This window comes from Lissotriton helveticus, chromosome 3_1 (genome assembly GCF_964261635.1).
Source record: "Lissotriton helveticus chromosome 3_1, aLisHel1.1, whole genome shotgun sequence".
Classification (NCBI taxonomy): Eukaryota; Metazoa; Chordata; class Amphibia; order Caudata; family Salamandridae; genus Lissotriton; species Lissotriton helveticus.
This window is the reverse complement of record NC_136061.1, coordinates 554,641,566-554,654,338: the sequence shown is the minus strand read 5'-3', so window position 1 is coordinate 554,654,338 and position 12,773 is coordinate 554,641,566. Positions and strand designations below refer to the sequence as shown.

At 44.0% G+C, this 12,773-nt stretch overlaps 1 protein-coding gene across 4 annotated transcripts in view; it reads left to right on the top strand.

Moving 5' to 3' along the window:
• The window catches only part of MAP3K13 (mitogen-activated protein kinase kinase kinase 13), a 536,979-nt gene extending 526,913 nt beyond the window's left edge, over window positions 1-10,066 (top strand). For all 4 annotated transcript variants that reach the window (XM_078680462.1, XM_078680465.1, XM_078680461.1 and 1 more), the window contains one exon: window positions 8,871-10,066. In XM_078680462.1, coding sequence (XP_078536588.1) covers window positions 8,871-8,972 — 102 coding nt within the window. In that variant the 3' untranslated portion in view covers window positions 8,973-10,066. The remainder of the gene's footprint in view (window positions 1-8,870) is intronic.
• Window positions 10,067-12,773: the final 2,707 nt, after the last annotated feature.

The following is a 12,773-nucleotide window of genomic DNA, read 5'->3' as shown; positions in this document are numbered from 1 at the left end:
TAATTTCACGTTAGAAGTTACACCCAAACATGAACAACTGATAAATGTCCATGGTTTTATTTTTGCAAACTACACCCTTGAAATATACTGCATTTTGCCCCAGTGGGCTTTAACAATCTCACCTCCCTCTTATTTAATGAATCCAAAAAAACAGAGTAAATTCACAAGATATATAAAAAGCTTGTCCTTTTTACCCATGACTTACACAATGGGGAATAATGTGACCTTTAATTGTTATATATACTTTCTAGTCGTAAATTTCATTCAGTCAATCAACCATGAGTTTGGAAAGCGCAACTACTCACCCTGTTGAGTGCTCGGGTCATCCAAAAAGCCAGGTCTTGAGGTCCTTCCTAAACTGGGGCAGTGTGGGAGATTGCTAGATGTGAAGGGGGAGGGTGTTCCAGGCTTTGGTTGCTAGGTAGGAGAAGGACTTTCCTCCCGTTCAATTCTTGCTGATAAGGGGGCCAGTGGCCAGAGAGAGCTGGGCTGATCGGAGGTGTCTTTTGTGTGCATGGTAGGAGAGGCAGCTGTTCAGGTATACCGGTCCGGTGTTGTGAATAGCCTTGCAAGCATGGGTCAGGAGTTTGAAGGTTATTCTTCTGTCGACTGGGAGCCAGTGGAGATCACAAAGGTGTTGGATGATGTGGCTGCGAGGGGGGGATGTCGAGGATCAATCTGGCTGCAGCATTTTGTACAATCTGGAGTTTGCGGAGGAGTTTCTTGTTGATTCCGGCGTGGACAGCATTACCATAGTTCAGTCTGCTGCTGATAAGTGTGTGCTTGACAGTTTTTCTGGTTTGATTTGGGATCTATCTGAAAGTCTTTTGAAGCATCCGGAGGGTGCTGCAGCAAGTCGAGGAGATGACGTTGATCTGGCGGTTCTTTGTGAGTGATGAGTCTAGTATGATGCTGAGGTTTCGTGCATGGTCCGTTCGGTGTTAGGAGATTTCCGAGGGTGGAGGGCCACCAGGAGTCGTTCCATGTGGACGGGGTGGTGCCAAGGATGAGAACTTCTGTCTTTTCTGAGTTGAGTTTCAGGCAGCTGTTCTTCATCCAGGTGGCGACAGCTTTCATCTCTTCTTGGAAGTTGTGTCTGGTGATGTTGGGTTCGTTGGTGAGGGAGAGGATCAGCTAGGTTTCGTCTGCATAGGAGATGATGTTGATCCCGCAGTTCCTGATGATGGTTGCGAGGGGGGCCATGTAGACCTTGAAGAAGTAGGGGCTGAGGGAGGAGCCCTGGGGTACTCCACAGTTGGTCTCTGGCGGTTCCAAGAGGTTGGGAGGAAGTCTGACCTGCTGAGTTCTGCTGGTGCGGAGGAAGTGGATCCAGTCGGGGGCCTTGCCTGCGATGCCGGCATCGTGGAGTCTGGTGGTTAGGTTACATTGGGAGGTGGTGTCTAACGCAACCGAGAGGTCCAGGAGAATGAGGGCTGCCGTTTTGCCCTGGTCGAGGAGGGAGCGGATGTCATCTGTGGAGGTGAGTAGGGCAGTCTCGGTACTGTGGTTGCTTCGGAATGCGGATTGGGAGATGTCCACGACGTTGTTAGCTCGATGACGTTTGTTAGCTGGGTGTTGACTGCCTTTTGGATGACCTTGGCTGCGAAGGGAAGCAGGGAGATGGGCCTTAAGTTTTTGAGGTCCGTTGGGCCCCGGAGGGTTTCTTCAGGAGGGTTTGACTTCGGCAGGTTTCCAGTCCATCGAAGGTGGTGGTGTCAAAGGATCAGTTGATCGCCTGACGTAGTTCGGGTGAGATGGCCGAGGCGGCTCTATGGAACATGTGGTGTCAGCAAGGGACTGAGGGTGGATGCTTTTCATGGTCTTCAAGGTGTTTTCTGTCATGAGCAGGATCCATTTGAACAGGGTCTGTTGGGTAGTGTCGCATGAGGAGGGAGCCAGAGTGGTGACGTGGTCTTGGTTGTCATAGATCATCTTAATTTTGTGGTGGAAGAAGGTGCCGAGTCTGTTGCAGAGATCTTGGGAGGGTGGGATGTTTGTTGTTTCGCTGCAGGGTTTGGCAAATTCCTTGATGATGGAGAAGACCTCTTTAGTGTTGTGTGTGATGGTGAGGATTCTGTCCTGTAGGGATTCATTCCTTGTGTATTTGATGAGTTGGTGGTGTGCTGTGTTGGCTGCTTTGTAGGTGGCGCGTGTTTCCGGGGTTTTGTTGTTCCTCCATGTCTTTTCGAGTCACCTGCAGAAGTGTTTGGATTCTTGTGGTGTGGCTGTAGGATACTCTGCTTCTTCCAGTGAAAAAGGGGGTCAAGTGTGTGTCCCGCTGTGTGCGTGGGGGCGGTGGTTAGTTGTTTCAGTCCTATGTTGGTGAGGTTCTCTAGGAGGGTGGTGGCGTTTAAGCCATTGTGGTTCTCCAGGTGGACGTTTAGGTCTCAGAGTAGGATGTAGTCTGTGGATGCGAGGGCGTGGGGTGCAATGGGTTCAGTGATGGTGTCGGTAAAGGGAGCGCTGGGGCCAGGGGGCCTGTAGAAGAGGATTCAGCGGAGAGTTGTTTTGGGGTTGGTCTGGAGCTGGAGCTGGATGTGGAGGTGCTCCATGAGAGTCAATGTGTCGTCCAGACAGGCCCAGGCAGATGGGGTCCCTGGGGCCAAATTCAGGCCAGGTGGGGAGCCACGCAGCCCCCTCCCTTTTTATTTTATTAAAAGAAAAGAAAATGGGTCCTTTGTTATTGCAGGATCTGTTTTGGGAAGGTGGGGGTTCCCAGACCTGAAAACAGCCCAGGAGGGAGGTATGCGTGGCCCTCCTCCCCAGGTATTTTATTTTTGGCCTTCCGCTTGGGAGGTGGTGGTCCCCTCCCGTAAATGGCCTGGGGAGGGGGCCATGCGTCCTCCCCTCCTTCATTACATTTCATTGGTCTGGCCCCGGTGAGGACTCAACTTTCAGCAAGCACAGGAAACTGCTTTGTTTTTGCAATTTTGCTGCGAGTTTGCTAAGTCACCACGATTTCACAGCAACATTTTAAAACAAGCATTTGCAATGCAATAGGTCTCGCAGTTGTTAAGAGTTAGAGCCATTGGCATTGTAAATGGCAATGCCTTTTATTTATGTGTTGGTTTTTAAAACGTAAATAAAAGGCATTGTCAATTACAATGCCAATAGTTTAAACTCTCGCAAATGTGAAACCTATTGTATTGCAAATGCTTGTTTTCTCATCCTGACACTCACTACAGCTCTTTGGCTCAGTCTGCAACTTCTCCAGATCAGATATGTTGTAGGGACCACGGTGTCAAAGGTGAGAGTATTGTCTTATAACTAGGAAGCTGGGTACTTTGTATAAGAATGTAAGTTAGGCCCCGCGCTTCCTTGACCTTCTGGTATAGGTTGGACAAGAAACAGCTGACACAGATGGTAATAGTTTGATTTAGCCAGACACTTGATTACATAATTATTACACGAAGCCGAGTGGTCCTTATCCTCGCACAGGATGTGTGTTCTCAAGCCACAGCCGCTTATGAGGTCTGTGTTGGCAAGACTGCTGTTCAAGGACTGTGGGTGTCATGAACCATGCCTGCAACCCCGACTCACCTTTGACCCGAGACACTCCTCTTCATGCAATAAAGTTGTGTTTGTGTTTTTCGACTTCTCTTTTGCGAACAATACGCTAGATGTACTACTATGTGTTATCGGCGAACAGAAACTTATTTTCCGAAAGAAAGCTCACAAAATCAATACTTAAGGTTGGTAACAGCGACTGGTCACAATCATAGGGATAGTGAACTACAAGAGTGTGGCAGAAAATGCCGCCGGAATCCCGCCGCGCACGCACCGGAAGTCAGGCAATGCTGCCTGTGACTGGGGCGGGGCTGCGTCCGGACCGGAAGAGGAGGCAGGCAGAGTAAATGCGTATCGCGGCCCGGGGCTCCTGTGAGCGGTGGAGAGCCCCGGGGCCGCCAGCAGGAGGTTGCTCAAGTGTTGCGGGGCTCCCTTGACCAAGAGGGAGCCCCGGGAAACGAGCTTGCAAGAGCCGCAGCGTGAACTCTGCGGAGGGGGCACGAGGCACATGCCCGGTGCCTGCCCCTGCCACGTGCTGAGGGCGGAGTCCCCCGAGATTGGCCCGGTAAGTTAAAAAGGGCTGGGGTGGGTCTTGGTGCACTTGTGTATGTGTGCGGGGGGGGCGGTGCACTCATGTGTGTGTGCGCGAGTGTGTGTATGTGTGCGGGGGGTGTGTCTGTATGTGCGTGCGTGCATGGGCGCTCGTGTGTGTGTCTGTGTGTATGCGCATGCGTGTGTGGTGTTTGCCACTGTTTGCAATCAGTTGCCACACTGACTACTGCTTGTGCCTTTGCTGTCCACTAGTCCTTGCCTACCATCTGTTCTTTGTATGTACCTTCTGTCCCTCTGCTGTCTACTAGTCCTTGCCTACCATCTGTTCTTTGTATGTACGTTTGTTCCCTGCTTATGCTCCAATAGTATGCTTATGCCACTGCTTTCTACTTCTGACGCTATTCAATGCATAACTTGTGACGCTATTCAATGCATGTCTCTATGTTCTCTGCTTGTGCCTCTATTCCATGCTTGTATCTCCATTCTATACTTGCGTGTGCCTCTGCTGTCCACTAGTCCTTGCTTACCATCTGTTCCTTGTATGTACCTTTGTCTCCTGCTTATGCCTTTATTGTATACTTGTGCCACTGTTTTCTACTTCTGCAGCTATTCAATGCATGTCTCTATATTCTCTACTTATCTTCATTCTATGCTTCTATTGTATGCTTGTGCCACTGTTCGCAATCAGTTGCCACACTGACCACTGCTTGTGCCTCTGCTGTCCACTAATCCTTGCCTACCATCTGTTCTTTGTATGTGCCTTTGTTCCCTGCTTATGCTTCAATACTATGCTTGTGCCACTGTTTTCTACTTGTGCCGCTATTCAATGCATGACTTATGCCGCTCTTCAATGCATGTCTCTATGTTCTCTGCTTGTGCCTCTATTCCATGCTTCTGCTTGTGCCTCTATTCCATGCTTGTATCTCCATTCTATGCTTGCTTGTGCCTCTGCTGTCCCTCTACTGTCCACTAGTCCTTGCCTACCATCTGTTCTTTGTATGTACCTTTGTTCCCTGCTTATGCTTCAATAGTATGCTTATGCCACTGTTTTCTACTTGTACCGCTATTCAATGCATGACTTGTGCCGCTATTCAATGCATGACTTGTGCCGCTATTCAATGCATGTCTCTATGTTCTCTGCTTCTGCATTTTATTAAACAATGTGTCATCTTAAAGCACATCTCTCTTCTCTGCCTCTGCACACATTAAAGCACGTGTTTTTAAAGCAAACACGCAGCATTTTCTCAAATAACGTCACACTATATAACTACGTCTTTATAAACGACGTCGCCATTTAGCTGCTTTCGGAACACCTTACGATATAGAGCATTTTCGATCATGCCATGAAACACGCTGCTTTTTATTAAAGAACAGACCCTTTAGGCAAACACGCAGCATTTCCTTAAACAACGTCGCTCATGTCCTGAAACACGCTGCTTTCGGAACACCTTACGATATGGAGCATTTTCGATCATGCCATTTAGCTGCTTTCGGAACACCTTACGATATAGAGCATTTTCGATCATGCCATTAAACACGCTGCTTTTTATTAAAGAACAGACCCTTTAGGCAAACACGCAGCATTTCCTTAAACAACGTCGCTGATGTCCTGAAACACGCTGCTTTCGGAACACCTTACGATATGGAGCATTTTCGATCATGCCATGAAACACGCTGCTTAAAAGAAACTGAATTCGGAACACCTTACGATATGGAGCATTTTCGATCATGCCATGAAACACGCTGCTTAAAAGAAACTGAAAGTTACACGTTTAACCGCACTCTAAACGCGCATTGCCGCACTCTAAACGCGCATTGCAAGAAACTTGCAACAAAGTCAATTGAGCGCTCGTACTTGTGCGCGTGCCAGTTTCAAATCGCCTCCAAGGAGATGTGCACGGCCAGGATTGTCTCCTGGAAAGCAGACACGCCGACAAAAGGTCTCTGGCAAGAATGCGCTTCCGCGCGCATAGCCGAGACCTAAAAAGGTTTTGGGCTCCTGACATGATCTCTGTGGCATCCCACCACCAGGCCTGGGGGCCAGGGTTCCTACCCTGCTTTGTTCCCTTAAAAAAAAACTTTTGGATGGGACTTGGCTAACTCAGATTTACACCAAATCGCGAAAAGGGCTCTTTGTGAACCAAGAGCTAGCATTCTGCCAAATTTGGTGTAGCTCCAGCCAGCGGTTTGGGCTGATGTCATGTTCAAAATCCCTTTGGGAAATTGCATGGGGAAAACACATTTTGAGACCCCTCTTTCTACACAGCAGCTGAACTCAGGTGTGTACTAGTTTTGAGAAGATTTGTCAAACGGCGCCAAATTTATTAGCAAAACAAATAACCTTTTTGCTATGGAAACTAGTTCTTAACTATGACCGCTAGTAGGTAATATATACACTTTCCTATATATATGTATATGTGTATATACATACACACACACACACACACACACATATATACTTTCCTTCTTTCCTGCAAAGTAAAGGCACTCCCAATGTCAAATACTGTGAAGTAAAGTAGTGGGATGTAAATGGTCATGCGATGTAATGACCCCAGAGATACAATACTGACTTAGAACCCTTTCCTAAGAGTTAATTTGGGAAAGTGTGCAGGATCATTTGTGGTGGGACTTTTTGAGCGCTTTGCAACTCCAAACTCCAGGTTCTGAAACATTTATTTGTTTGCTCCCTCTTGGCGCAGAATCATTGTTGTTGTCTGAGGAATTTGTTCCTTTGGGATAAGGTAAAAAAAAAAAACATAAAAGGCACATCCTGGCCTCCAATTTATAATGGCTCAACAAAATATAACAAATGGGTATAGGATTTTTAAATATTTAAGCCAATGTTTAAAGTTGAATTTTGGTAAGGAGCCTGGGGAGCTTGTAACATGTGATTGTGATTATGTTAACTACAATGAATTGCTACATTAACTTACAGTTGTTTGTATATTAATTGATGTTTTGTTTACCTACTTGTGTGATCATAAGGAAAACTGAATGAAATTGAATGCGAAAATGTAAAGAACTAATAAATTAGAGCATCCCCTCTAAGTCTGTGCGTACACAAAATTTTGTTGCCAGACATGCTGTACAGGTCGCCATGTTTGTTAAGGTTTTCTTAACATATTTTCGTTTAGCACTTCCAAAGGAGATCAATTTAATAAGCTTTTGTATAAGGTAAAATGACAGGACTGTAGATATGCCAATGTAGAAACAAGCTTGCCACCCTGCTGTATGTGGTACAGGTCTCATTTATAGTGTGACAAAACAAGATCTCCTCTGTAAACTGCAAATTGCTTGTTCTCTCACACTGACGGTTCCTCAACTATTTTAAAATTGTGGGAACTGATAAGTTTCCACCATCAGAAATCCCATGCCAGCATACCTGGCAAGAAATGTTTAAAAAAATGTTGTCCACTGGCTGGCAGAAAATTTCCAGTCTGTCAATGATATTAACAAATGGTCAGAAACAATTCCTGGCTTCAAGTGGGGCAGTTTCATCGAAAGATCCCTTGCTGGGTCAGCAGGAGCACGTGCGGTGAAAATGTGCCCCCATGAGCTCAAGAGAACCTGGTATGCATGCTGCTGCTGGGGTAGAAGGGACAAGGCCTCTGATGCCCAAGCTACTTAGCAGGCCTTCCACCAAATTTTAAATGACCCCCCATAAGTTCCAGTGTATATTTTGGCATATCTTGGAGCAGTCCTAACAAAATCACAGTTCGTGCGAGGGCCTCTGAGACCTTCCCCATCATTTATAGAAACAGACAGAATGACCCAACTGAAAGCCGTGGATTCTCAGATGTGTACCCTTCAGGGAAATAGATGTGCTGTAAATGGTTTGGCTCATTCTCTTACACCCCTCTCTGTGCTGTGGTGAAATACAGGTACTATGCAAATGAGACTTACAGAGTGAGAGAGACCATTCTATCCTAAAAGGTAAATCCCATGAGGATGCATTGTAAGGTCAGATTAGATATTTATGTGTTAGCATGATGGCTTAATGAATCATGTGCTTGCTGCTGATATCCAATTGGACTGTCTTCTCATGTAACCCCAACATAGCTAGCTCAGCCTTTCAAGGGCGAAAGTTCGAGTTGGTTTGTTAAAAGTAAGCGCTTTTATTTACAGTGCATTCAAGTCCAAAGGTAAGTTGGTAAGCACTTTAATAAAAGATACTATTAAATACCTGTTGGCAAACCTTAATAAGGTAATAAATTATGCCACAAAAACAGAAGTTTGCTTGCTTTTCCGCTCTTAAAAACAAGTATTGCAACAGGGTTACGTCAAGCCAATAGGACACAAACCACACCAGCAATTTCTTCATCAAATGGAAAAATGACACGGCAACTAGGGAGGCAACCACTTATAAATTGGGGTCTAATTTGCCCGAACATTTATCCCAGATGTGTTTTTTTTAGGTGAGGAAAACCCTGGTCTAGGCTCCGATTTAGACGACTACTGCAAAGACCCTTTGCTTTCTTGGGTTAGACTTTGCTGTACATCAGTTGACATCGAGATAGACAATTTCTACTGTGAACATCCTTTCATTTCTCAGGCAGAGAATGTAAACAAAAAACTCAGATCGGAATATATCCTGCTACAGTCCAGATGCCCGGATAGATATTGTATATACTATGTTTCGCAGGTGATACATTTTGAATTTCTCCGGGCGAATGTATTGTTTTATGATTATAAATGCCAAAAAAATATATTTTATTAAAAAGTTTTTTTAAACTCAGAAGTAAAAGAAATCACAAAGTGTTTCTGGCTGTGTGTTTTGGCAGACTTTTACAAATCCTTTCTTTGTTTTTCAGAACTCAGGTCACTTTGGAGAATCGGACTGTGATTCTTCAGAAGGGGAATGCTCAGATGTCACCGTCAGAACCAACAAGGCCGGCATTTCATCTACTTGGTAAAGAAGTAGGGATGTCCAGACCTTGAGTTTCTGGGTATTGCCACTTTTTTTCGCCCACCATTTCTCTGCAGCTTTCTCCTCCATTGCCAGTACATGGCCTACTACTTCGCTCGTTTTGGCCAACCCCTTCCGAAAACAATCTGCAATAATAAGAGAGTCTAACTTCACTTGGGGACATCTCAAAGATGAAGTTTAGGTCTTGTGGAAACATTTCAATCAAGAATGGCAGGGATATTTTTCTTAAAATAATCGCGGTACTGTAACTAATATTTATTTTTGTTTGATATTTTAACTCTTTCTACTATAAAGAGTGGAATAAATATATCTATATTAAAAAACGTACAGCAAGAATTAAAATTATTCAGGAAAATAACTTGAGCACCGCAAGCTGAAGACCTTACATGGTATTTCCACATCTAGAGTCAATTCTCACAGCTCTTTATGGGAACGAGCCTCATGAACCCTTTCGTAGGTGGAAGAAAGGGTCTAGCATGCTGTCAGTTTGTCATTGGATCAGCAAGGCAACATTGAATGCTTGGAACAAACTGCATTTTGAGCAAGCTGGAATTTTGGCATTTTTCAGGAGGAAAATGTGCTCCTACCGGGGCATGTGATACAAGTCACGTAAAGTTTACTTCACAAAGCATCTGTGAACATACGGATAACCTTCAGCTCCACATAATGTCCCCGCCTCCTCGTCAGTTTCCTCTCAGAGAGGAATACAAAGACTAATAGATACATCAAAGCCTGGGAATTAAGTTTGCAAATGATCTGCAGGCTTTGCAATCTTTCTTTCTGGATAGCCTTTGGGTAACAAGTGCCGATAAACCATCATGATGTCAACACAGTTGTCTTCAGTGTCGCAGAAAAAAGATCAATGTTGGCTTGTGATTAATTCAGAAACATTTGTGGGGTGCACAAATATAATTTTCTCCACCATCTAATTCCATATCTTACATTGCCTTCTCTGATATTTTCTTTCACATACAGTTACTGCAATTATTGTAGGATAAGGAATCCATCCACCAAATCAGTGTTGAAAATGGCACGTCTCTTGAGACACAATACAGAACTTTGAAAGCACATTCAAGAAAATCAGGGACCCATCCACATGGGAGTGACATGAAATGTAACTCGTGGAAATCCGTGACATTGACAATGGAGCGCACCACAGAAGGACAGGGCATTTACAAATGGGTGGTGTGTGTAGGGTTGTTGAGGTGAGCTGTTTTTGACAAGCCTACAGGTATGTTTGAGCTCTCGCAAAACCCAATGAATTTCCGCAGCAGAAGTGATGAACATTTTCATTGACTATTATCAGTTCATCTGATTGCTTAGCTGTTGCTGACTTCTGCTAAGCCAGTTAATTGGATTTTGCCATTCCCGCCAACCTATTTTCATAGTTTGTTTTGATTTGCACAGAGCGTTGAAGGAATGCTGTCTGACTTTTGTCAGGCATTGTAATTGCCAGAAATCGATGCATATGTTGACCTATACTATAGTGTTCTTGGCAACCGGCAAATTGTTTTTTTATATCAAGGTTTGCAAAATTATTTATTTGTCTTAGACCAGTCTCCTGCCTGATTTTGTTTGTGTTTACAACCTAGTCTATACAATGCTAGTGATTGGCGTGTGATTATAACATGATAAACAGTATATGATTTGCACAGTTTCTTGTGGCATTAATCAGTTTCTCTGAGACCACAAAGTCGGTTTTATCTAGTGGTAAAGGGCAACAGGCTCTGGTCTCAAATACTGCATTTGTTCCTTGGCTAGGTATGAACATGCCTCACCAGGTGTGTGACTGGCAACAATTACAATCCAAATGTATTGCAAGACTGAATTTAAAACAGTTATTTGCTAATGTTTATTTACTGCACACGGTTCTGCTGCACTTTTGATGTAAGTCTTTCCATTCCATCCTTCAACCATTCCACTAGTTTGACGCCAATTGTTAATTTTTTATGGCAAGCAGTATTGAACAAGTTTTAAATTATTCCATTTTTTGTTGTGTAGCTGGACTACATTGATCTTAATTTATGCACCGTAATTATTATTGTTATTACTTTAATTATTCTTTATTTTCTGTAGATCGGAATGCAATGGTTTACCTTTAGCATGTGTGATTTCATGATCAACTGAAACTGTTGGTGCCCTTGGAGACTGTCAGTGGTACCTAGAAATCTGTAATTAAGAGAATATTTCAGCCTTCATACCCTGAAAGGAAGTAACAGTTCACTGTGTTAAAAGCAGCAATTGATCATTGTTAAAGTGCACCTTAAGTCTTTACTGAAAGACTGTAGCAGACACCACAGTAAACCCTCCTTCTGTCATTTTGCTACTTCAGTGCATCAGGCCCACATTCTATTCACCCTAACATGGCCTCTCCCTTCCTACAAGAAGACTAACTACGGGATACTTCAGTGTTGTGCCTCTGCAGTATCCTACAGTAGGATGATCATTCGACTTGAGTAGTGACTCTGAAGTTGAACGCAAACGGTGGTTTACGCCCAATTCCAGATACGTGACAGGAGGTTATTTCATTCGGACCAGAGATATTTTTTCCCTGTTAAAATTCCACCAGGTGTATTCAAGTCCCATTCTGAGTTTTGCAGCCGTACAACAAACCTTCCAGCAAAAGAAAAATTGAAAAGGCACATTATCCCATATTCCAATATGCACAGCTAGGAGGTAGATCGCCCCGGAGAAAAAACTGCTAGGTATGCTAACAGTTTTTCCATCTGGGCGATTTTACCTCTCTCTTGTCCTGCTCAAGTAATAGTGAGGGTTGATATGTTTTACATTTGTTTGCAGCGTTTTGGTTGGTGCATGGTGGCAGTCTTTTTTTGTATGTCTATTATTACTGTTGACCTGAGGAATTGCTTAAGACTTCTCCATCTCATATGTTTACCTCAAATAGCTGCTGACAGGTACTATACTGTGAATTACGTTCCGTTGTACAGAAGCGTACTAATACTCAAGCATGTATGTTTCACCCGCTTATAAAATGGAAACAAGCCATTTTAGACAATCTGGTTCACTAGATAGTATGTGTTTTAAAATAAACTCGTAACAAGAGATAAATGTGAAGGATACCACAGCAACCTACAGTGTAAGGTGTGTGTTTGCTGTACTTTTACGACCTGCTCTTTATTATGTGTAGGCGGTTTTCTGATTTCCATGAAAAAAATATAAGGTGGACTTTGCCAGTTATTTAAAATGCAAATGGGACTGATGTTTATCCAAAGACATCCCAGCATGCTGTACAGTGAAAGCGTGCTGGAGGGAGGTAGTTATCAAATGATAGAAGAGCTCCATAAGTTACAGTAAACCTTCCAAAGTGATGTTCGGAAGCAGTGTGTCCTGCCTCTGCTATGAACTCTATGTATTGTGCTTTGAGACTGATGCACCTATGTTTGCAAATGCATATGGCTATGCTTTATGGGGGAAGCAATCTACAGACAAATTGTGAGTGCCAGTGTGAACTCCTTCATTTAGTTGCTCGCCTTTCCCAGAAAACCCCATCTCTAATCCATCCACTAATTTTACATTCAAATGTTACACAAGGAGTGTGTTGCGCTCTCGGGCGCTCCCCTCTGTTCAAGCAACATTGCCTTTTATCCGAGCACGTTCAGGTATTCAAACGTATACATGTTTGTATTAAGGGCTCCTCTTCCTGCAGTTACCCCCTAGCCCCCTAGCCGTGAGTCACTGTTACCTATAATGTTGGAATGAGATACATTTTAGTGAGTTGTCCCCTAAAGCACACTGGTTAATATTTATAAATACCTGGTTCTTTTGA